Source organism: Xenopus tropicalis, chromosome 5 (assembly GCF_000004195.4).
Source record: "Xenopus tropicalis strain Nigerian chromosome 5, UCB_Xtro_10.0, whole genome shotgun sequence".
Classification (NCBI taxonomy): Eukaryota; Metazoa; Chordata; class Amphibia; order Anura; family Pipidae; genus Xenopus; species Xenopus tropicalis.
In genome coordinates this window covers 99,803,091-99,827,121 of record NC_030681.2, presented here as the reverse complement: position 1 = coordinate 99,827,121, position 24,031 = coordinate 99,803,091, and the positions used below count along the sequence as shown (strand labels likewise).

Below are 24,031 nucleotides of genomic sequence, written 5' to 3'. Positions count from 1 at the left end.
TTATTTTATGCACAAATATACAACTGATTTGGAAAGTCCCATGTCTCCTGAACGTGCCAATACCAAATATATATAGTTTTATGGAGATTTCTCACTTGTATAAGTCAAAAACTCCCAGCAGTACACTACCAAATTTCCAAAGCACTGCTCCAGAATGCTGCATGCTTTAGATTTCAAGGACAAAAATTCCACTAATAGAAGGTTTATCCCAGACAATTGTACATTTTTGGAAAGAACAGATTCTGGGGAATCCAGAATAGGTAGAACTGTCTGTCTGCTCCAAACTACCAAGTCGCAATGCTTTCCTAAAGTTATTGGTTTTTATCAAAATTTGTGATTTTTAAAAAAAAATTGCTTCAAAGCTTCCAGTCTATAGTATCTTATCTCCTACAGGTCATAAAGTAACCAAATAAAACACCCTAAATATGAACGCCAGGGGTCCACTGAACAGTTTGATGCCCAATATGTATAGGTTTACTTAAGTATGTGGCATGTAGGGCCCCAATGTGAACATACACCCATATGTACTGTCATTTCAGCTCCTGCAAAATCAACACATTTACATCATTATATGTGGGATAAAGCTAGTAAAAAGTACGCTCACCCCAGAAAGTCATATATTTTTGGAAAGTACACATTCCCCCGAACCTAAAATGGGTACCCATGTCTTTCTACTCCAAAGTACGCACAGCTTTTCTAAAGTTAGCAATTTTGATGACATTTCCAAAAATCCCCTCAAAGCTTCCACTTTGCAGCATCTTATCTCCAACATAGTGTTAGGTACCAAGATAAAACACCCTAAATATGAACGCCAGGGATCCACTGAACAGTTTGATGCCCAATATGTATAGGTTTACCTAAGTATGTGGCATGTAAGGGCCCCAATGGGTACATACCCCCATATGATCTATCATTTCAGCTCCTGCAAAATCAACACATTTACATCCTTAAATGCTACAAAAATAGTACACTCACCCCAGAAAGCCATATATTTTTGGAAAGTACACATCCCCCCGAATCTATAATGGGTAAACATTTCTTTTTGCTCCAAAGTACCAAGCTGTAAAGCTTTCCTAAGTTTGCAGATTTATGACATTTAGAAAATCGCATAAAAATGTTGCAATTTGCCCCTTTTATCTCTCACAGTTTCTTGATAAAGATCAGATAAAGGCAAATCACCCCAAATAGGAACACCTAAGGTCTACTGAACAGTTTGATGCCCAATATGCATAGATATACCAAAGTCTGCAGTAAGTACTGACCCCAAAATGAAAATAGCGCATATGGATTTCTCGCCTGCCAACTCAGCTTTTGCACACAGAGCCCCCTGACAGCGTATTATGTGCAGTAACCCCCCCCCCAACTATACACAGATCCCCAGAAAACCATATATTTTTGGAAAGTACACATACTGATGAATTCAAAATAGGTAAAGTTATTTTTGTACACCAAAGTTACACCTGGCAAAGCTACGCTAAAAACAGATTAGGAACACTTATACAGGGATAAAATGCGATAAAACCACAAAAATTGTGCAAATCAGTGAAACAACAAAATAAGTTACATGACAGTGTAATTAGTGGTCAGAATATCTGATCCAATAGTCACGCTGTCAAAATAAACAGTTTTTAGGTAAAAGAAACTAAAAACAAAGTGGTAAAATGAAAAACAAAAAAACAAAAAAGCAAAACAAAAAAAAAACTAAAGTGTTTGTGTATACATGTGTGTACATGTGTAAAAGTTGTGTGATAGTGTGTAAGTGTGTATAAAAGTGTGAAAAATGAAAAAAACTAACAAAAAAACCCCGCTAAATTGTGTGCTGTAAGTGTGTGTAAATGTATGTAAGTGTGTGTAAAGTGCAAAAAACAAACAAACCCCTTACCTGTCTTGTAGCACCGATCGCTTCCTCCTCCTGGCTCCGGTGGGCGGCGGCATCGGGGGGAAGCAGCAGATTCGATTGCGTCTGCTGCTTCCTGGAGGGTCCTGCGACGATCGCTTTGCAGGACCCTCATGACAGCCCCCCTGGCTCGTTGCCCAGGGGGGCTGTCATATCTAGAAACTCTCTGCAGCGGCAGCAGATGCCGCCACTGCAGAGAGCAGCCTTTAAATGCTAACAACGTATGGGACACGTCGTTAGCATTTAAGCTTTTAAGCCCTTTTGCTGCCACAACGTATCCCAATTTACTTGCTTTCCTGCAAATGAAAGGAATAAACACTTGAGTGACAGTTTGATAATATTAAAGAGAACTAAACCATAAAAATCAATATGGATAAAAATGCCATGCTTTAAGCCAGTTCAGTCAGTTTATAATATAAAGTCTCAGCATCTCTATAGTAGCAATGATACAGATTGTTACGGTTGTCACAGGAGCTGCCATATAAGCTGATGCTACAGGGCTGATTATTGAAGTCTGATGCAAATGCACTGGTTTTAGATCTGTCATGTAATGTGAATCTGAATGAATTACTAATTAGCTTTTTACGGTTACATTTTTATTTTATATATACAGTATATTTTGAGCCGATCCCTAAGCTCAGTAACTGACCACAGCACAGCGCATGTGTAGGGAAGCAACATTTCTGCCCTACTTCTTTAGTTAGACTTTAGTTCTCCTTTAAGATGTCTGACCACTTTGTAGCATAGCTGTCAGATTAATATAATCTTAATATGTATTTTTTTCTTATCATATGAGAACAACATTATCTTGGGTATAAGAGGCATATGCAGTTATACATAACTTCACCAGTAAAGATATTCATTCATTAGAAGTGTATGACCTCACCATGACATATGGGGTGTTTCAGCAAGCGACTAAACACCCAGAAATGCTCTTCCTTTTGTGGTTTATTTGTGGCATTTAATTTGCTTCTGGTATGTCAGTAAAACTTTAATTGCCCTAAGAAGAAAATGGGCCAGCCAGGTCTTTTTTTTTTTTTTTTTATAAAAACATGACCTGACCTTCCTATAACTAGTCAATTTAAAGCTAAACATTGCCCTCTGTTCAACATCCTACCTCTGTCTGACTTTGACATTCCTTTTCCCAAGGCTGCTGCTGCGCTTTTGGCCTTTTTGCAGGGCCCAAACCTGATGTCTTTGCCCTGCCCCAGGGCATAGCTGCAGCAGGTATGGAAGCAATATCTGTTTTAATTTTAGCAGAAAAGGATTCAGAAGATCTAATTCCTCTCATTCTGTTGTGTAAATGTTACTCAAACTCTAAGGCTTATTTAAAAAAGTCCTTCAAGAGTGAAAATACACTCCTATACTCAGCGCTTATTGGTGATAGTCAAATATAAGTAAAGTCTCCAATGTGATGAAAAATGTAAACTTGTGCAGCTTCCTCTTGATAAAAGCTCCCCTTCAGATGAGCCTCAAAGTGTGTGTGCAGAATGTTGATAGAAGCGCATGAAAATAAAAAATAAAATATATAGTGCAAAAAAGTAATATACTGAACACAACAATAAATATGGCGAGTGCTTATGGATGAACACCACAATATATGTGACCCCAGCTATATATATGTTCAAACTGCTCACCAGAACAACGTATCAAAAGAGCATATAAACCACACCCAGCTGGGCTTTTGATTGAAGTGAGATCCAATTCAGCGATGTATATAGAATGGAAAATGAGGCAAATATAGTGTAAAACTGTTTAATAAATATAAAAGGCCCTGCGCTCTGCAGGCTACTTACAGTACAGTAGTAGTATAGGAGTAAAAACAAACGGAGTATCCTCCACAGCTTGACGCGTTTCACGTGCTACACTGCACGCTTCCTCAGGAGCAGTAAATATAAAATGTGCCGCACATTTTATATTTACTGCTCCTGAGGAAGCGTGCAGTGTAGCACGTGAAACGCGTCGAGCTGTGGAGGATACTCCGTTTGTTTTTACTCCTATACTACTACTGTACTGTAAGTAGCCTGCAGGGCCTTTTATATTTATTAAACAGTTTTACACTATATTTGCCTCATTTTCCATTCTATATACATCGCTGAATTGGATCTCACTTCAATCAAAAGCCCAGCTGGGTGTGGTTTATATGCTCTTTTGATACGTTGTTCTGGTGAGCAGTTTGAACATATATATAGCTGGGGTCACATATATTGTGGTGTTCATCCATAAGCACTCGCCATATTTATTGTTGTGTTCAGTATATTACTTTTTTGCACTATATATTTTATTTTTTATTTTCATGCGCTTCTATCAACATTCTGCACACACTCTAAGGCTTATTTAATGCTTCATTTTCACCTCTTGCTGAAATGCTTTAATGAAGAAAAACTGGCCAGTATCTGTAAGCTATTAGTATACAGTGTTTTCTGGTGCACCTTATCAAACCAGAGAGAAAAACCCAATATTGCAAGTGCAAGCTGTCATTGACATTAATGGCAATTGTCTTTTACTGCACCTGGGGTGTATTTTGCCCTAAAAATGCATACCCGAGAGCTTAATTCCAAATTCCACCCCATGTGTCACAGTGATATTCTACTGTCATGATTTATAGTTTTTGCAATCTGACAGTGTATACCTTAAAACACCTTTGCTAAAACACAATAAATAGCAATTGTGTTGTCATTACATTTGCCTATTTTTTTTAGCATTATAAAGCTCTAATCTGAAAGTTCAGATATTTTTCATTGACCTTACCTCCCTCTTCCTTTATTAACAGGGAAATTAGTTCAGAGCTCCCTATCTACCTTTAAAGAAGAAGGAAAGGTAAAAGCTAAGTAAGCTTTTTCCTAAAGGTATATATAAATATAGCTATTGGCACTTTTAGAAACATGTGCAAAAAAGCACCACATTTCTTTCCTTCTATTCTGTATACATGATATTCTGTGTCAGACTACCTGCAGGGCATGAGTCTGCTACCTTCTGTTCTTTCCCCTCCCATCTCTGCTGTGTAATCTGAGCTGAAAGCTGTTCCATGCCTGCAGGCTGCTGCCTGCGAGTGAAGTCGAAACAAGCTAAAATGGCAGCTGCTATCTTAAACAGAGGTCGGGACTTTTATGGCTGTTTACTCAGAACACTACTTTTATTCTGCAGAATGCTTTACCGTAACTATCTTGCACTATTTTGACTAATCTGTGATCTGTTTTCTTTTATTTAGTTTTTTTTCAACTTCTTTAAAGGACAATGAAAGGTTAATATAAATTAAAAGTAAGTCTAAAGGCATTTTTTTTTTAAGTACTTACTGCATATCTAAATTCCCAGATCCCTGCTTGCTTCTCTGAGATATGGTGCTGGCAGCCTACAGCAGTGTGAAGACTACAGTGACATCACTGAAATCTCTCTTCCCTTCCTGTAGGTGCCAGCGGCAGCCTTCCTATTCTCTGAGCATGTGTATAACTTGATCCTGTCTCCTGTTCTGAGCTACACATGCCCACCAGCCAATCAGAAGCGGATCTGGCAGAGGGGAGGGGGGCGGGAGGGAATGAAACACATGTGCAGTATGAAGCAAGGAGGGAAAGGAAGGGAGAATACCTTTTTTTTTTTTTTTTTTTTTTTTTTTTTTTAAGAAAATGTGAAGTAAGTGTGACTGAGTAAATATTTGATTAGGTGAGCCAAAAGTTTGCCGTTTTTACTAAACAATAGGAGGGCTATTGGGCAGTATGCTTTTTAAATTTTGACTTGCATTCTCCTTTAAAGGTCTTTGGGATCAGGAAGTGCTAAGGTGAAAATAGCTTCATATTCTTAAGTGCCATAAATACTGGAAACCAAAGATATTAAAGAAAAAGTCAAAAAAGCATGTTTAGCACAATGTCTATTCATTGAGCTTATGTTTAAAAGTGATGTTAAAATCCCTCTATGGTTAATGGTGCACGGTTTTGGCTGCTAGACAAGTCCGTTTGTGGCCATTCAACCTGTCATTCATTCAGTGGAGTCACTACCACTCACAAGGTTCATCTTCAGAAGAACCAAGAGATTATACTTCTCTGGATGCATTTTAATTTCTTATCATAGTTGCCAGCTCACACCATTTGTATATTGCCTGTTTCTTTGGGCCCTTTTGTAAAAAATAAAAAAGAAAATTATTTTTGTATTACCTTCAGTTTAAGGGTGATGGCCCACAGGGAGATTAGTCGCTCGTGGTTTAATCTTATCTATCGTGGTATGATGGACTAATGTTCCCGAAATGCCTTTTCGTCAGCAATAAAGTGATTTGCCGGTGAGAAGGCATACAAGTCGCTTTGTTTTCAAAGTCATGCATAATCTCCGTGTGGGCCATCACCCTAACATGTATATGAATGGATGACATCTACTCAATTAAAAGTTTCTTGATAAAGTTAGATTGCACAGATTGCAGTTAGATGCATTTCCCAGTAGCCTTTAGGTCTTGGTGCAATTGAGCCACAGCTGGATGCAACAGGTTAGAGATCACTTAAAGGAGAAGGAAAGGCTAAGTCAATTGGGGGTGCCAAAATGTTAGGCACCCCCTAGTGACTTAAATCGCCTACCTTTTACCCCGGGCTGGTCCCCCTGTTCGGAGAGAATAGCACCAGCCCGGAGTACCTGCAGCGCTTCCTCGTCTCTGCTTCGCGTGCGCGCACGCGCATGTGCAGTAGAGTGAAAAAGCCGAACTTAAACTATAAGTTCTCTACTGCGCATGCGATCGTCCCAGGAATTTGCCGGCAACGCGAATACGGAAGGAGGAAGCGCTCACTACAGGTACCCCGGGCTGGTGCAATTTTCTCCTAACAGGGACACCAGCCTGGAATACAAGGTAAGCGATCTAAGTCACTTGGGGGTGCCTAACATTTTGGTACCCCCAAGTGACTTAGCCTTTCCTTGTCCTTTAAAGGGGTGGTTCACATTTAATTTAGCTTTAAGTATGTTATTCAATGACCACTTCTACGCAACAATTTAATTGGTCTTCATTATTTATTATAGTTTTTGAGTCATATGCCACCTTCTTCAAACTCTTTGTAGCTTTCAAATGGGGGTCACTGACCATGGCAGCCAAAAACTGTTGCTTTGTGATGCTACAGTTTTATTGTTACTTTTTATACCTTTTTTTCTATTCAGTCCCTCTCCTATTCTTATATCAGTCTTGTTAAACCCCTACCTGGTTGCTAAGGTAATTTGTACCCTAGCAACCAGTTAGCTCTTATAACTCCAAACTGGAGAGTTTGGAATGAAATTAAATGAAATTAAAAAAACTACAAATAAATATTTAAGTCCAATTGCAAATGAGAATATTACTCTCTACATAATACTAAAAGTTAATTCAAAGGTGAACAGCCCCTGTGATGCAGTGCTGTTCAACTTCTGTGGTACTGAGGGACGGAACTTTTCTGGCCTACGTGATGGAGGGCAGATAATGGAAGTCTGTTTTGACCACTCCCCACACACTATAAGCAACATCCATATTAAAGGGGGTGTGTACCTTAAAAATAACTAGAAAATAAAATAACTAAAAATAAAAGATATGATGTAGACATTAATATTCTAAGGCAATTTGCAATTGTTTTTTTCAGTTATTTAACTTTGTTCAGCAGCTCTCCAGTTTGGAATTTTGCTAGCTATCTGGATGCTATGGTCTTTTGTACCTTAGCAACCAGGCAGTGGGTTAAGACTGAAAGACTGAATATAAATAGGAGATTGGCTAAAACGTAAGATAAGTAATACATTTTAATTACATTTGTAAGTGCACAATAGTTTTTTGCTGTCTGTGTCAGTGACCACAATTTGAAAGCTGTTAAAATGTATAAGTGGAAGGCAAAATAGTTTGAAAATTATATAAAAATAAATAATAAAGACTAATTGCAAAGAGTTTGGCGTATGCCTGCCTTGCTCTAATCTGCCTGCCCCATGCTGCCTGTGTTAGCCATACTCTGCCTGCCATCTGCTGCTTGTTTGCTATACTCTGCCTGCCCAGCTCTACCCTGCCTTTGTCCCTGAGAGTGGACAGCACTTAATGTATGTAGATGAATATTATCTATGCACATAATATGTATATCACTTTCCTACTTGCTATACTGCCTTTAGTGTGGGCTCTTGCCTTCTGTTTCATGCTTGAGTTGCTGAGTTGTTGCCTCCAATATTAGCATAATTGCAACATAATGTTAAATGGAATGCAGGTGAAATTTTCATTAATGACTGTTACATGTCAAATATATGTGTTCAATAAGTGGAGCAAATTTGGTATACCCTGGGCTTCTTCCTGTTTCTTTGGTTTGGTCACACTTCAAGCACATACAAAAGTTTCCTCCTGCAGGCAGTCCTGCAGACTATAAGTTTTTCTTAGAATGATGTGTAATCTCTGTAAAGATCTGCAAAATATCAGCACTATATAAATAAATACTTATCAGCATTTTGACAGTGTAGCCGTGGATATCAAGTAGCACTAGCAGGTCTTGATTGGGTAAGTAATAAGTAGAGCCCTGCTGGGTAAAGGTGTCCATACACCTGAAAATCTGCTCTGTATTTGCCATAAATTGGAGGATAAGATGTTGAGTTGGCCTGAAAGGGCCAAATTGATGGCTTAAATCTGCCTGTGTCTGAGCAGCTTAATAACACACAAAAGATAGAGAAGAAAGTTCTCAGAGGAACATACTAACAGATGTTCAAAATATGTTCATGGGTTTTGTGGATCTGTTTCAAGAAGCATACTTTATACATGACTAGTAATGGTATGTTTGTGTATCTTATAATTAACATTTTATAACTGGTATATATTTGTATTTTTGCCAAACCACTTTAAAGGACAATGAAAGGTTAATATAAATTAAAAGTAAGTCTAAAGGCATTCTTTTTAAGTACTTACTGCATATCTAAATTCCCAGATCCCTGCTTGCTTTTTCGGCGATTTGCCGAAATCGCGCTGCTGCTTGTGCCATCCCGCCGGCGACTTACATTGTCGCCGGTGGGATGGCAATTCGGGGAGATTAGTCGCCCGCGAACACGGAGATATGTCGCGGGCGACTAATCTCCCCGTGTGCCAGAGCCCTTAATAAAAAAAAGACACAAGTTTTGTTTGAAAGTATGATGTTTTAGAAAATTTGACATACAAATGAGATCTTTTATCTAAACTTTTTTGGATTCTCTTGTTCAGCGACCTTGCCAAACATACACATCTAAGTATATGGGCAGTTTTATGTATGAAAATACAGAACAGTGCTGTTGGTTCATTCATGGCAAAACTGGTCAGGATTTTACATTTTCTCCAGCACATGAATTTTAAGTCCTGTTTTCCCATGGATTTGGGCTGATGACATTATGGTAGTTTCACATGTAAGGTTAAGACACACTGAGCTACTTATTAGCAGCTACTAAATGCCAGAAAATACCCTGCCATACACAGTACTGAGAATTTCCTTTGCTAAAACACACTTATCAGTAAATGATCAGCATTGTTTTTCTGTAGCCACAAGTAGCTGCTGTGTGTCTTCACCCTTAAGGGCTGTGCCATCCCACCGGCTAGAATGTAAATTGCTGGTGGGATGGTATTATGCAGTGGCATGATTTGCCGAAGTTTCCTCTCAAGGCAAGTCTGAGCTTTCAGAAGGAGCCAGCGCTGCTCATTAGAACTGCATTCAGGTAACCTATTGTTTCTCCTACTCCCATGTAACTGGAGGAGTTATGAGCCAGACTTGGCTTTTTTACTATTGAGTGCTATTCTAATATCTACAACTTTTACCTTCCCATTGTTCTGCTTATCGGCTGCTGGGAGGGGAAGGGAGGGGGATGATATCACTCCAACTGCAGCACAGCAGTAGAGTGAGACTGAAGTTTATCGGAGCACAGGTCACATGGCTGTGGCACCCTGGAAAATGAAGAATATGACTAGCCCCATGTAAAATTTTCAAACGAAAACTGGATTTCAATGCAGGATTCTTCTGGAGAAGCTCTATTAACTGATGCTTTTTTGGAAAAATGGTTTCCCGTGATTGTATTCCTTTAAGAAGTTGTGAAGAGATGCTGTGTACATTTTATACACAGTTGTGGTTACATGGGTACAGAACTGGAGAAAGCTATGCCACTGTGTTTCCACAGGGAAAGAGCAGATGCCTCCATGAGGTAGACATGTGGGTCAGCACAGGACTGTTTAAAGGAACAGTAACACCAAAAAATGAGTGTATAAAAGTAACTAAAATATAATGTGCTGTTGCCCTGCACTGGTAAAAGTTGTGTGTTTTCTTCAGAAAGTCTACTATAATTTATATAAATAAGCTGCTATGTAGCCATGTGGGCAGCCATTCAAAGGAGAAAAGGCACAGGCACATAGCAGATAACAGATAAGTTCTGTAGAATACAATAGTGTTTTATTTGTTATATGCTATGTAACCTGTGCCTTTTTACCAGCTTGAATGGCTGCCCCCATGGCTACACAGCAGCTTATTATATAAATTATAGTAGTGTTACTGTAGCAAACACACCAGTTTTACCAGTGCAGGGCAACAGTACATTATATTTTTATTACTTTAAAGCTTTCATTTTTTGGTGTTACTGTAACTTTAAGGCAATGACTGAGTAGTATCTTGTAGCTGTCCGGCATTTTAAATGATTATGGAAATTAAAACTACTAAAAAACAGTATCTATTCTGGAATTGCATAGCCCCATGATTTCCCGTATTTTTCTGTATTGGTTGTTTCCTATGCATTTGCCCTTGCTGCCTACCCTCTAGTTTGGCCCTGGATGTTTAATAGGCAACACAAATGTACACCTTAAGGGCTCTGGCACCCGCGACAAATCCCCCTGTTCGCGGGCGACTAATCTCCCTGGATTGCCATCCCACCGGCGAAAATGTAAATCGCTGGTGGGATGGCATACGCGGCGGCGCGATTTCAGTGAAATTGTGGAAGTTGCCATGAGAGGAGCAGCTTAGTTGCTAAAATTGACCAAAATATTGAAAGGTTATCGCTCTGTCCCACATTCTCGGCACAGTTTGTGCCTTTTGAAACAATGTAGCAAAAAAGAAAGATGCATGCAAGTTGTTGTGAGAAACAGACTCCTGGCTAGAGGAGAGCTGAAGACTAGTGATGAGCAAATATGTCCCATTTTGTGAAAAATTCACACATTAAAGTCAACGGGCTTTTTTTTCCCCCACAGTGACTGGGCCTCTGTATTCTGTAATGCCAGGGCTGAATTTGTATCTTAGTCTGGACCTGGAATTGTAGCAAGAAAGAAGTGCAAATAGCTGTGTGTGTTATGTGTATGTGTGACATGTCTGCTTTGATCCTTGCAAAGTGGTTAGCAAATTTTAAAAGATCCTTATGTTTTGACCAGGAAGTTTTCTACCTAGCAATAGAGAGCTAGAATCTCGGGCAATAAAGGTTAGAAATGCTACTTTTGAAAATAAAAGCAAATATATCACAATAATGTACACACGATGGGTAACCTCTTCCCTGTTTAAAGGGGTTGTTTACCTTTGAGTTAACTTTTAGCATGATGTAGAGAGTGCAGTTGGTCTTCATTTTCAATTTTTGTTCAGCAGCTCTCCAGTTTGGAGTTTCAGCAGTTATCTGCTTGCTAGGGTCCAAATTATCTTAGTGAGTGGTTTAAATAACGACCTGAATAGAAAAATAATTATGAAAAGTAACTAAAATTGTAGCCTCACACAACAATAGTTTTCTGGCTGCTTTGGTCAGTAACCATTATTTAAAAGCTACAAGGAGATAGAAGAAGATGGCAAATAATTTAAAAACTATAACAAATAAATAATGACTGGCCAATTCTAAGTAACTTTTCAATTGGTATTCTATAACATGCTACAAGTTAACTTAAAGGAGGACTACCCCTTTAAGTACAGACTGAATTAGACCGGTCTTGGTATATCGATAGGAATAGAAAGCCTTTTGCTTTCCTCTTGTTGAACTTCATCAGTTCCTAGCTACTTAAGACACTACTTAATTTGGGGAATAATGTGAGTTGTAGTTCCACTGAAGCTGAAGTGCCAAATGTAGCACATCCCTGTTACTGAGTAGTTGGACAGAGTTGGAAAAACTGTTGGACAGACACATGCTGTAAAAGTATTTTCAGAAGGCATGCTTATTCAGTAACAGGGAAGTGCTTTTAAAACCAATAATGAAGTCCTGAGAGTGGGTTCATGGAAGGGATGTGTAGGCGGGGCTTAATCTTCTTTCAGTGTATTTGCCTTGTTCTGGGAGATTCCCTTTGCAGTAGTATTGTTGGATGGGGGTGGCCTAAGCCATCTGTGCATATTCTACTGGGCCTTTCAAATGCAATGTAATGCCCAGCCCCACACCCTCCCTAATGTTATCTGTATCTAGAGCAGGACTCTGTCCTGCTGGTTTGGGGGAGGGGGGTTTCTCTGGATCACGTTTCATTGTATCTGTGTAGACAGAAAAGTCTCCAGTATACTGTATTGCCTACATTGGAAGGACACATGGGCCTTGCTAGCAGCTAATGTAAGTGCACATCAATATTTTGGATTTGTGCATATATCAAGCTAAGGCGAGTGTTATTTTAAGGCTAATTCAGTTGCACTCTCTGCTATGTGTTTTGATGGCCCTTGTACTATGTAATACATATATATAAAATTTTTATATATTATTTCTGCTTAATATGTGCTTGCTAAAAAAGATGTGTGTTTTTAGAAAACTAGTAACTTTTCCTTTTTCTTTACAGTCCTGTATTTATGACACAATTTCATACACTAATGAGCACTGAGGATTCTAACTGTACAGTAAGTTTACCTTAATTATATTTACATTCTATATCATATTGTTAGAAGTGTGTTATCAAAACTGCACAATGATTAAATCTTTTCTATAATTTGATGTCCTGAGCTCTTCCTTAAGTTACTATGCACTGTATGTTATTACATTTTAGTTTTTCTGTTATAAGGCCAATGCCACATGTGGGGATTCTTCGTCTGCAAATAAGCGCAGGCTGAAAATCCACACCTTATGGTCAAAACCTTTTGGTTGTGCCTGCACCCAGTGTGGGACTGTCTTTAAAATATTTAAGTGTAAATGGTACAAATATGTAAGTGGTGTATTATTGAGCAACTTCGCAGCACATTAAAAGGTTATAGCACATGTCCAAAATTTAACAATAGTCCCTGCCTGGTGCAAGGCACCAGCAAGTAAGCAGCAACAGCTGGCTTGTGAGTTTGCCTCTGGAGGAACTGACTTAGTGAAAGATAGCTAGTGATATTATTTCAGCAACTTTTTTACACCAGGCAGTAGATGCTCATATCAGTTATTCTGCTAGTTAGTACAGGTATGGGATCCCTTATCCGGAAATCCGTTATCCAGAAAGCTCCGAATTATGGAAAGCCCGTCTCCCATAGACTCCATTTTAATCAAATAATTCCGAATTTTAAAACTGATTTCCTTTTTGTCTGTAGTAGTAACAGTACCTTGTAATTTATCCCAACTAAGATATAAATAATCCTTATTGGATGCAAAACAATCCTGGTGGGTTTAATGAATGTTTCATTAATTTTTTAGTAGTCTTAAGGTATGGAGATCCAAAATACGGAAAGACCCCTTATCCGGAATACCCTTGGTCCCAAGCATTCTGGATAATGGGTCCTATACCTGTAGTTATTTTTTTCTGGAGGTTTTAACTGGTGGCCTGTTCTTTCTTTTGGACACTTGCCTGTGTGATCCATTGCTAAGCATGCTCATCCCTGCCTTCTAGTTAGTCATATTGTGTGACATCTAAATGAACGTGGGGACAAATCTGCTTTTGCAGAGGTATGTTAGATTCTCACCTCCCTCTAAAGGACTTCGGCGCTTATGGCGTTTTTTTGTGGTGCTGCTCAGTTGCCCTGATCAAAATGGTAGCGGTCGACAGAACTTCTTTTTCTTTGACAGAAATATTATGCCTAGCAATTGGGCATTCACCTGTGATTGTCAACAGTTCACATCTTTGAATATTGTAGATCAGGGCTGGAGAACCATGGGCTGAAGAATTTTTATGGCCCTCCGTCTGCTCAAAGGCTCCAGACTTCACTGTATGGCATCATCATTTTAATATAGTTCGGCCCTCCGTCATGCTGTATGAGAAATGATTGGCCCACTACATGTAATACATTGGTCAGCACTGTTGTAGATGATACTGCATTGTGTGTAATAGAGCTAAGCACCACAAAAGCCTAAATTAACATTTGTATGCCTCAAATATTCGTGCTGCTGTATCACACCTACAACAGCTCTAAAGCTATAAGGCCTTTCAGTCTCCCCCTAACTGTACTGACCATTATGTTTCACCAAGTGTTGCTTGTGCACATTTGAGTTTCACTTTGGACATGGGCATGCAGTCCCTGAGTTGAGTACATTTGGTAGCTGATAACAGGAAGGTGAGGGGTGTGTGCATATATTTATTGGGATTGGGAAATGGTACAAGAGCACTCTGCACTGATATACCTAAAACTAAGGCTAGTGCCACACCAGGCAGTTTCTCTGCTTGCCTTTACCAGGGCCGAAAATCTGCCCATCGCTCCTAACTGCTTTCTGATGTGCCTGCACCCAGAGCCACCATGCCAATGAGAACTATAATTGGCTATTTGATAGCCCCTATGTTGACTGGAAGTCTACAGAAGGCTGTTTGGTAGTTACACAAAGTTTTTATGCAATTTAAATTTGCCTCCTAACCAGAAATTCAAAAATAAGCACCTGCTTTGAGGCCACTGGGAGCGACATCCAAGGCATTGGCGAGCAACATGTTGCTCATGAGCTGCTGGTTGGGGGTCACTTTGCTAGAGTTTGTGTTTTGGTGCTGAAATCTGCTATGTGCCTGCTCTTTGGTGGCGCAGTGACTTCTGGTGCAGGCATATTGGAACGGAAGTTAGCAGTGTAGGGGTGGATTCTTGGCTTGCTTTAATCCACAAGGCAAGAATCAAAACAATTTTTTTTAAAGGTTTTTATTTTGCATTTTCAAACAAACAAAAATAAAACAAAGGCAAAACAGAAAAAATAAAGTAACTTGGCACTTACATAATCATTAAGTACAATCATTTACGTTATACACTTGGTGACAGTTTTAAGATAAAACTCCATGTGGTATCAACTTGTCAAGGTACACCAGGGGGTTATGTGTGGATTAATCGCCTGGTAGAGAGATACTGGGGTTGGCATCTAGCCAGGGTTCCCATATTTTCTCAAATTTCCCAGGTGCACCCCGGGCATTGTATGTCAGTTTGATCAGCGGAAGTGTCCCATTTGTTTGTAGAATCAAAACCATTTAGCAGTCCACCAAGAGCCCCTCTTCTCAGATTTTTTTTTTCTGATTGTTTTTTTTTTTTTTTGTTTAAGTCACAGGAAAATGTTTTTTCCCTAGATTTACTATGCATAAAAATGGATAAAAATCCAAATCTGACAAATTGCCATCTAAAACTTGCTGCGATCCTGTAGAAATCAATGGCAGATGTCCCTTCCCTTTCCTGGAAGATTCTTCTTTTGCTTCAAAACTTAGAGGTTTCGATGTGAAAATTCAAAATATTTGTAGTTTCGAGTTTTTACTGTGACTTTTTTTCTGTGTGTAATTTTTCAGTTCAAACTAGATTATTCGAATTTTAAAATAAAAAAAAAATGCAAAATGTTAAGCGGTTTAGTAAATCTGCCCCTTAATTTCCTTAGCTTCAGCCTGTTAAACTGTGAGGTTAGAAGCAGCTATAGTTGCGGCTACATGGTGGTGCATACTCAGCCATTTCTAGGCTGAAATCTGCTTCATGTGTCAACTGCCACCCAAAGCTGTTTCCCTGCCATTCATTGCTTGTCAGTGCAGGTACAGAAAGGAAAAAATCAGTTGTTTCTCTGTCTGCATTTATGCTGGTAGTGAAATCCTCATGTGGCATTAGAGTTTTTTTTGGTGTATACATACCAGTCAGGAAATAGAATGTGACTTTTCAGTTTTTGCCCTGTTTATTGCAAAAAAATTGCAACAAACCTTGATTCTTACTTTTTGCCTGTTTAAATTATGTTTCACACAAGCCCTATTCATTGAACTAATGTTGAAAAGTGGGGGCATAATTCGTCTTTAACATTTAGCTCAATGGCTTGATGCTTTGACTGGTGCTTTTAAAGAACAGATTCAAAATGTCCTTCCCTATTTTTCATTGAAGTTAATGTGAAACACTCTGGCTATTGTGAGCAAAACTATGCAGCCAGGGAATTGTGTGTTTAACTGCATGAAAGCACTGGCTGTTAACTGCAGCCAAGAAAGTGTGTTTTATTTTCTATCCAAACTTCTACCCATGGCAGACTGCTGCAAATCTCACAGAAAGCAGTGGTCAGCAGTGATTTGGCATATGAGGGTTTTTTTTGATGGTGCCATCTGGTGGAAAACAGGGCAGAGGAGGGGCATTTTGCCCACTGTTTAAAGCTGGCTGGATAGCTTCCTGTGTTTTTAAAACTGGCGGAAATTACACATTGCCCAATTTAGAGATTTTGGCCTATGCATAATTTTACTTGTTTAGTTGAACCCTGCTTTACATTCCTGATTTTAATGAGGTCACCCTTAACTTAATATATATATTTTTTTTTAAAGGAAAAGTCAACACAAAATATTTTTTTTTGCCTAATAAAAGAAAAACCAATTCTAGGCAACTTTGCAATATACATTCAATACAACTTTGCAATAGATGTTGACTTATTTGTATATATAATTGCTATTAAAATTAGTATTTGCCAGTCCTTTTCTATTCCCTGCTCTGGTCGATCTGACTCTTGACGCAGTGTAACACAAGCAGACTGATAGACCTGTCCTTCTGGAGGAGACCTTTGCAACATTGTTTAAAAAGTAACAACCAGGAGTTCAGCAAATCCTACTTTCAACAGCAATTACATTTACAAATAACTTTTAAAACGCTAACATTATTTAATAAATTCACATTGGAAAGTTCCTTATAATTATATATTCTCTTATTAGGCAAAAAAATATTTTTAGGGTTGACATGTCCTTTTAATGATGCAATTTTTCTGTATTTTATTAACCCAGCACATAGGTGGACAATGGGCAAAGATCCACTCATTTGACTATTTTGTAAAAACATCTTTGTGTATGGCCAACCTTTTGCTTGGAAATAAAAGTTTGGCTCTGCTTACTTTCCACCACTTCTCACATTACATAGTGTTTCTCTTTTACTCCACTGGGTTATGCCTGGTCTGGGCTGGTGTAAAATAATGACATAACTTTCAGTATTAGTGGGTTAAAATAAGGCATGCAATGAATCGATGTATGTATTGCACTTAACGAAAAAATAAATTCAGAAAATATTTAGTCAAATATAAAAGCAAGTCCAGATCCTACAGAAAAAGCTACAGGAACATTTGCATAATTAAAAAAAATATATATTAAGTTCTGTCCTTCAAAACCACGACTGATCAAGAAGTGGAAAATTTTGGGTTCTGTGAGGTAGTCCAAAAAACACTTAAGACACAACTGGCATAATAATTTGTTGGGATGTAAAGAAGACCACAAAAGTGACTTCTGCTAAAATTCTGTGAAAAAAGGCTGTGGCTGTTTCAACGTGCCCAGTAAAGAGGTTCTTGAACAAAATGCTTCTGGATACCCCCTAAAACCAAAAAATTTGATGTGAAAAGACCAAAATTAAACTCTGTGTTCAAAGAGGTGTCAACAAGGATCATGTAAAGAAGCACACCATCCCATGGACTTCCATGGGATGGTGAAGTGAAGGTTTTTTTAACGCCATCAGTCTTCTGACCCCAAAATCATTGAGCCACTTTAATGAGTTTTCAAACATGCAGGTTATGCTGAACAACCAATGATGTTACAATACATGGAGGCTTTAAGAATAAGCAGCCATCATTGACATGACATAACAATCTAAGACATTGAAAACTTTAAAAAAATATAAAAATAAGTGTGTTGTCATGTTTTCTAAAAAAGTGGTCCACAAATATGTACACAGACTATATACCCTTTTATTTTTCTATATGTGCAGACATTTACCCTCAATGCTTATCTTGTACTTTTCATGCTTTATTTAAATAACAAAGTATTTGCCAGAAAAATCCTCCCAATGGCAACCATCTTGTTCTGACTTTTGTATTTATTCCTCAAAGACACTGCAGGGGACCCTATGCCGCAGCACATGAGATGAGTAAAACCACACAAACAATAGGAGGACCCCCTACAGCCCCTTCCCCTGGACTCTCACAAGTAAGCAACCTTTAATTAGCTGTATGCAATATTTCATTTTATGTTGAAGTTGTATTTTGGATGATAAGTTTGTAATCTTGTTGTCCTGGTTCTTCTGTTGCCTGTGGGAGTATTATTTGCAGGCTATATTGGCTATAGAGAATTAATTGCTTGTGTAAGAGTGTGATTTTTTTTTTTTTTTTTTGGAGATTGTGGAAATGCGTTTTGCTGTCTAGGAATTGGGGGTTTTTGCTGTTAATGTGGATGTGTGTGTACTCCTACTTTACTTTATATCTTATTATTCTTTTCTAACTTTTTAGACAGCTTTCCCTTCTGCTCCTGCGGCCCCTGTTGTGTTCGGGCCCCCACAGCCCCCACAAATGAATACACAATCTCAGCCTCGACAGGTAAGTGACCGTATATGCTGAGCACTGTACAGTTTTTCCCCCTGGAAAAAATGCATTACCATGTATTAAATGTGCAAAAGTTAGGGTCATACCATGTTTGTGTGCAAGCTATTTCTACATCATGCTATTCTATACTAGTTTCCATGACGCTGGTATCTCATCCTTTTTTATAGATTTTTTTGGACTGTTTTTAGACTATCATCTAGTTTAGTTTTCTTAATGTGGGACTTCTAAATTGATGTAGGCAATTTTTAAGATCCCAACCATGTATACCTATAGAAGGACAGAGACCACATCTTCCTGACGTTCATATTTTTTTTTTTTTCTTTTTGAATGTGTACAATGGGCAGTATCATGAGCGGCAGTAAACGTGGGTTATTCTAATTCAGTTAAAGCACTGCAGCATCTTATTTTGTGTTTTGGCTGTAAAAATGAGTTTTTCTTGAATGGATAAACCATGGGGCATTGCGTCATGTACTGAATATACTTGATTTATCTCTTTGCATTTTTTTGGAAGTAACATAGCTTGTCTTAGTTGTTTCATAGTCTATAAACTGCATTGTAACCAACATTTGCATGTGACAGCTAGGTTTCTGGTTTGTTGAACCAGTAGTACATCACACACAAATATACATGCAAAGAACAAATGTCAAGTGCCTACAATTAGCTGTGTATTTTATTTTGCTCTTATAGGGAATTACATGGTAGTCAAATGGCACTTTTATACAAACTCTTAAGCAGTTTGCTGAGATACCCAATTCAGTTTGGGCTGTTGTCACCAGTATTCAGGCACAGCATAAGTCAGTATATTCTACCTATCTGACTCGTTTTTCAGTCTTCCAACTGTGTAGACATTTGTGCACTGTTTTTCATGCTTGTTCCAGCTTATGTTTTTTCCCAATCTCAAATCAGCTTCATAGATCTTTTACCAACCACCTCCACTATCTCTAGTTTTTTTTTCTGTGCCTCTGTCAATGCCCATTTTTTTACTAATGACCCTTAAAAGGAAGTATTTCACATTTGTTTCTCCCCACCTCTTTGCTTCTTTTTCTTGTTTCTGCTGCTGCTGCTTCTAACAGGCAGGATTCAGATCAATCCAGGTAATGCTTCATTGTGTCTCTAAATAACCCTGAAAATTGTTGTATTGGTGGGAAGGCCACATATTCCTAGGATTTATTATTTTTTTTTCTAAGGGAGTTTTTGACTCATCTTTAAGTTAGTTATGTTACCACTCTGCACTAATATTGTATAAGCCCTTGTGCTTTTTAGTGCAGGGCAAATTCAAGTACCTAGTTTTTTTTTGTAGGCCACATTTGATAACATTTTTCCTTTTCTCCAGCATTATTATCAAAATAGGACACAGCCTCCCACTAGTGCCACCAGAGTGCAGAGTGGTTCTTCTGCTCGAGCAGTTACTCCAGCCCATGTGTATCAACCAGGCTCCCAAGTTATGATGATTCCTTCACAGATTTCATACCCTTCCCAGGGATACTACATTCAGGGACAGGTGAGAGCCTGCAAGCCCCTCTTCTATTAAGTCTTTAAAATCTTCCTTCTAGGCTTCAGTGTTTGCACTCTCTGCAGCTTTTATAGCATTTTTATGTGTCTTGTAGTGTAATGAGAATGTATAATTGTCTTTTATAGGGACGCTCATATGTGGTGCCCACAAACCAGTACCCTGTGCAGACTGGGGCTCCAGGTTTCTTCCCCAGTGCAAGTCCCTCAGAATATGGCACATATGGTGAGTAGATTACAACAATGCCTGAGGTTCTGATTTTTCCTAAAATCTTTTTTTTTTTTTAACTTATTGTACAGTTCTTCGGAATATGTTGGCGCTTTATAAATAAATGTTAATAAAACAATAATAATTTCTGCAGTTTTCCTCTCACTTTTGTGTGTTTGGTCTCTGAATCCTGTCTGCTTCACATGTTTTTCCAAGGAACTTTGTTTTTGCCCACTTAGTGTTGTGTTTTTCAGCTTTCCTAGCTCTGTGTACTGTAGCAGTAGACCTATGTTCTGCACCTCCCCCCTAGTGTTTATATGATCAGGACCCAGGATCTGACTATATTTAGTTCAGCATTTCTGGAAGGTAGAATGAAGTATTGGGACAGCTCGAAGTCTCACAAATGTGAGGTTGTCAAATTCTGGATTATTTTGACAATTACACTTTCTGCATTAAGTGACATATTATATATTTTTGCTTATTTGCAGGTTTGGTAATGTGAAATAGATAGAAGTTTGTTGAAAATGTGCAAAGGGTGTAGTCTTGGCACATGTGTTCTACTCTTCCTTACATATTTAAAACTTTAGATTATCTTGTTCAGTCTTGCAATCTTAATTTTTTCTCAACATTTAGCTGGAGCATATTACCCTGCACAACAGACGTTCCCTCCTGGAGTGCCTGGAGCACAAGTTATGATGAATCAGCCACAGGTGATCCCTCCTAAACGGGAGCGCAAAACGGTAAGTAATTTATTTTTGGGGTGGTTTATACTTTCATGTATTGGTAACTTGAAAAGTTGTCTTTTTTTTTTGCAATGTTTTGAGGATGAGTACTTCTTAAATTATGAATTTTTGGTTTAGAATGTCGTTAAAGGGGCAATATACCCCCTTTTCAGCAAAAGTTAAATAGGGCCTGGGCTAAACATTGACTTTGCTACTGTATTAACCACTAAAAAATATATGGTTTTTATTTATTTATTTATTTTTAGCTAAACATGCAAACTGAAGCTACTTCATGTTTTGTTTCTTGCATGGTAGATAGATTAACAGATCCCTCATAATGGGACTCCTTATAAAACAGCAAATGGATACGGTTGGGGTTTGTATGGTATACAAACATGATGTAACTATTTTATTTTTTAATAACAAAATGTTCATGAAGAGTCTATTTAATTTGTTTAAGGGTGTATACTGTATCTTTAATACATTTTGTGAAATTCTACTGTGATTCTTTTGTCTATTATTTTTGTATTTATAAAGCGGAGGCATATTTTGCTGTGTTGTACAGTAAATGGGTGTATACATTGAACATGCAGAGTACATTAGACCATGCCCAACAGAACTAATAGCTGTTCTGCTGAGCCTCACGATAGTGTGGTTTGTGCTTTTTTTTTTTTTTTTTGAGGCATATGGTTGTTGCTGATAAACAGTACAACAACCATTTGCTGATAGGTAGCAAAGTATATGTGTAGTAAGGTTACTCTTGGCTTATTCCCCGTCCCACAATTTTGTGACCCTACAGTAATTGTTGAAAATGAACTCTTGAAACCACAGCTGGAATTGCAGTAACAGTTAGGGTGTTACTGGGAGGGGTGTTTTTTTTTTTTCTTTTTTTAAAAGAAAATAGTCTCTAAATCCTAGATTTTTCAAAAGAAGGCCCAATTAGTTTGAATATGTTCTTTGTGTTTCTTTCAACCGTTTTGATTGTACTATTTGCTTTTTATTTTTCCTAAGGTTGTATTAAGTTTAATAGTTAATGTGAGCTTTCCCTTTATATATCCGAGTACAGTTCAAGAACACTGTAATTTTTGCATACCAGGGTTATACTCTTGTTTGTTTTCCTTTGACTGATCTGTCTTATATAGGATTGCTAGAACTTTTCAACGTATCTGGTTTAAATTTGGCAATGTACTGGCTGACCCTTCAAGGTATCCACCTGGAAATATACTTGGTATGCCATATACAGGAATAGCTAAATGCTATTGCTCATTCGTTTGGGCTAATGGAAGTGAAGCTACAGCTTAATTCAATTCTCTAAATTGTTGAACACCATTAACCCGCAGGTATCGGGTGCAGATAAGATTTTCTGCTTTGCACTGATTACCTACAATCTGATAGGATTACATTATGGTGTGTCTAACCTGCTGCACATTCCTATGGACAGTATGGTTGGAATCAAACTAACTGAAAGCTGGGCATCTTTGGTCATTGCATGTAGCTGCTCTTTCTCGTTCTGGCATCTATACAACTAAGTTGTATAAAATACTTATTGGCAGTTTTAGAGTGGCAGAGAAAGAAATGTAATTTTTAGGTTTTATACTTTTTTTTTTTTTTTTTGTAAAATTGTAGCCTTTAACAATTCTCTAACATTAACAAAGTTGGAGGCGGTTAAAGACCCAATCACTAGGATAATGTGTTCACCATGAGGAGGCTGGACACTGAATCTGATACATACAGAAGATCTGCTTCTTTGATGAGGTCGCCAAATGAGTTGGTTTTTGTCATCCATGTGGTGAGCCACAGCAATTAAACAACTTTAGGCCATGTAAAGGTTGTTTGAGAGGAGATGCATGGTCCAGTGTAGCTCTTCCACTGTTCTCAGGATGAACTGATCAAGACCTGCCTTCACATGGGGTGCTTAATGCTAATTTTTATTTGTGCTGTTATTTGTGCATTAAACCATAACATTCCTGTAAAGCGATATCATGTAACACTGCTTGGATTTTCTTACCAGATAAGAATTAGAGACCCCAACCAAGGAGGCAAAGATATCACAGAAGAAATTCTCTCAGGAGGAAGAACATCCTCTACGCCAACGCCTCCACAGGTGATTGTTCTCAGTGAAGTTCCCTCATTACAGTTTTTTTTTCATATAGGGCTACATATGTAACACTGCACTGTACCCAACATTTTTTGAACACAATCCTATATGGTTGCCAGTTTTACCTGTAAACTAAATTTTGGCAAGTTTTAGTACAAATTAAGACTTTCTTTATGCAGCAATGGGAATCTAAAACGCAGCATCCCTCTTGGTCAATCTAGAGACAACTCTAAGCCATTGGTGGACACCCTGGTCTTATTTTTTTCTCTTTAGGGGGTGTAAATTATAGAACATTCATTTTTTACCTTGTACTCAGATATCCATAAAAAATGCGAGCTCTGGATTGAACATCTGTAAAGCACAGCTTTATACATTTATTGATGGCACACATCAATGGATGTGTAAAGTTTGCTTTTTCTGTTTTTCCCTGCAATTGTATCTCCCACTTGCATTAGTACTCCTTTTAAACTAGTTTTGTCTTCTGCGCACCTTTAGTCAACTGTGGGAAGTTCTGAAATTCAAGCTAATGGAGAAAGCGTTCATCATGTTACCGTTGTTGTGCGCCCAGGTAAGACTTACATGTTGATATAATGGGGCTAATTTATCAACAAAACCGTTTTGCACCTGAAAAGTACAAATGTGCCCAAAAAAAACCCTGCACCCACATGCTGTTGTCTAGGCTGATAGGTGATGTTGGAACTGTTCTTGTTGATGACAGTTCTTGTTTTGTTCTGTTTTAAATGGGACAGGTGGGCTGTTGTATTATGATGAAATAAGCAACCTATTATGGGCCTATTTTGCGCAGCCATAACTTGTTTGTAAAAGAGAAATAAACCCCATATAAATATTTTATGACCCCTGGAGTTGCCAACCTCCTGAACTGCACCACTATGATCCCCTGAAACAGCCCATTTGCCCTGCCTGTTTAGAAAGCAGGAGTGCAGCGCCTTCAACTGCACATTTTAATTGTTGTCCTGTTTGGAAACAGGGCAAATGGTGCAATTTGT

General features: G+C 38.3%; 1 protein-coding gene across 7 annotated transcripts in view; it reads left to right on the top strand.

The window, feature by feature from the left end:
* Positions 1-24,031, top strand: part of eif4g1 (eukaryotic translation initiation factor 4 gamma, 1) — a 41,642-nt gene that overhangs the window by 3,825 nt on the left and 13,786 nt on the right. Inside the window, exons 2-11 of one of the 7 annotated variants that reach the window (XM_012963378.3) lie at positions 3,047-3,124; positions 5,109-5,158; positions 12,591-12,648; positions 17,999-18,095; positions 18,395-18,481; positions 19,821-19,988; positions 20,126-20,222; positions 20,838-20,944; positions 22,938-23,030; positions 23,520-23,592. In XM_012963378.3, the coding sequence (XP_012818832.1) occupies positions 18,033-18,095; positions 18,395-18,481; positions 19,821-19,988; positions 20,126-20,222; positions 20,838-20,944; positions 22,938-23,030; positions 23,520-23,592 (688 nt within the window). In that variant the 5' untranslated portion in view covers positions 3,047-3,124; positions 5,109-5,158; positions 12,591-12,648; positions 17,999-18,032. Of the gene's footprint in view, positions 1-3,046; positions 3,125-5,108; positions 5,159-12,317; positions 12,371-12,590; positions 12,649-17,998; positions 18,096-18,394; positions 18,482-19,560; positions 19,582-19,820; positions 19,989-20,125; positions 20,223-20,837; positions 20,945-22,937; positions 23,031-23,519; positions 23,593-24,031 lie in introns of those variants that run through there. The other 6 variants (XM_012963377.3, XM_004914398.4, XM_002935144.5 and 3 more) reach the window with 6 other exon arrangements.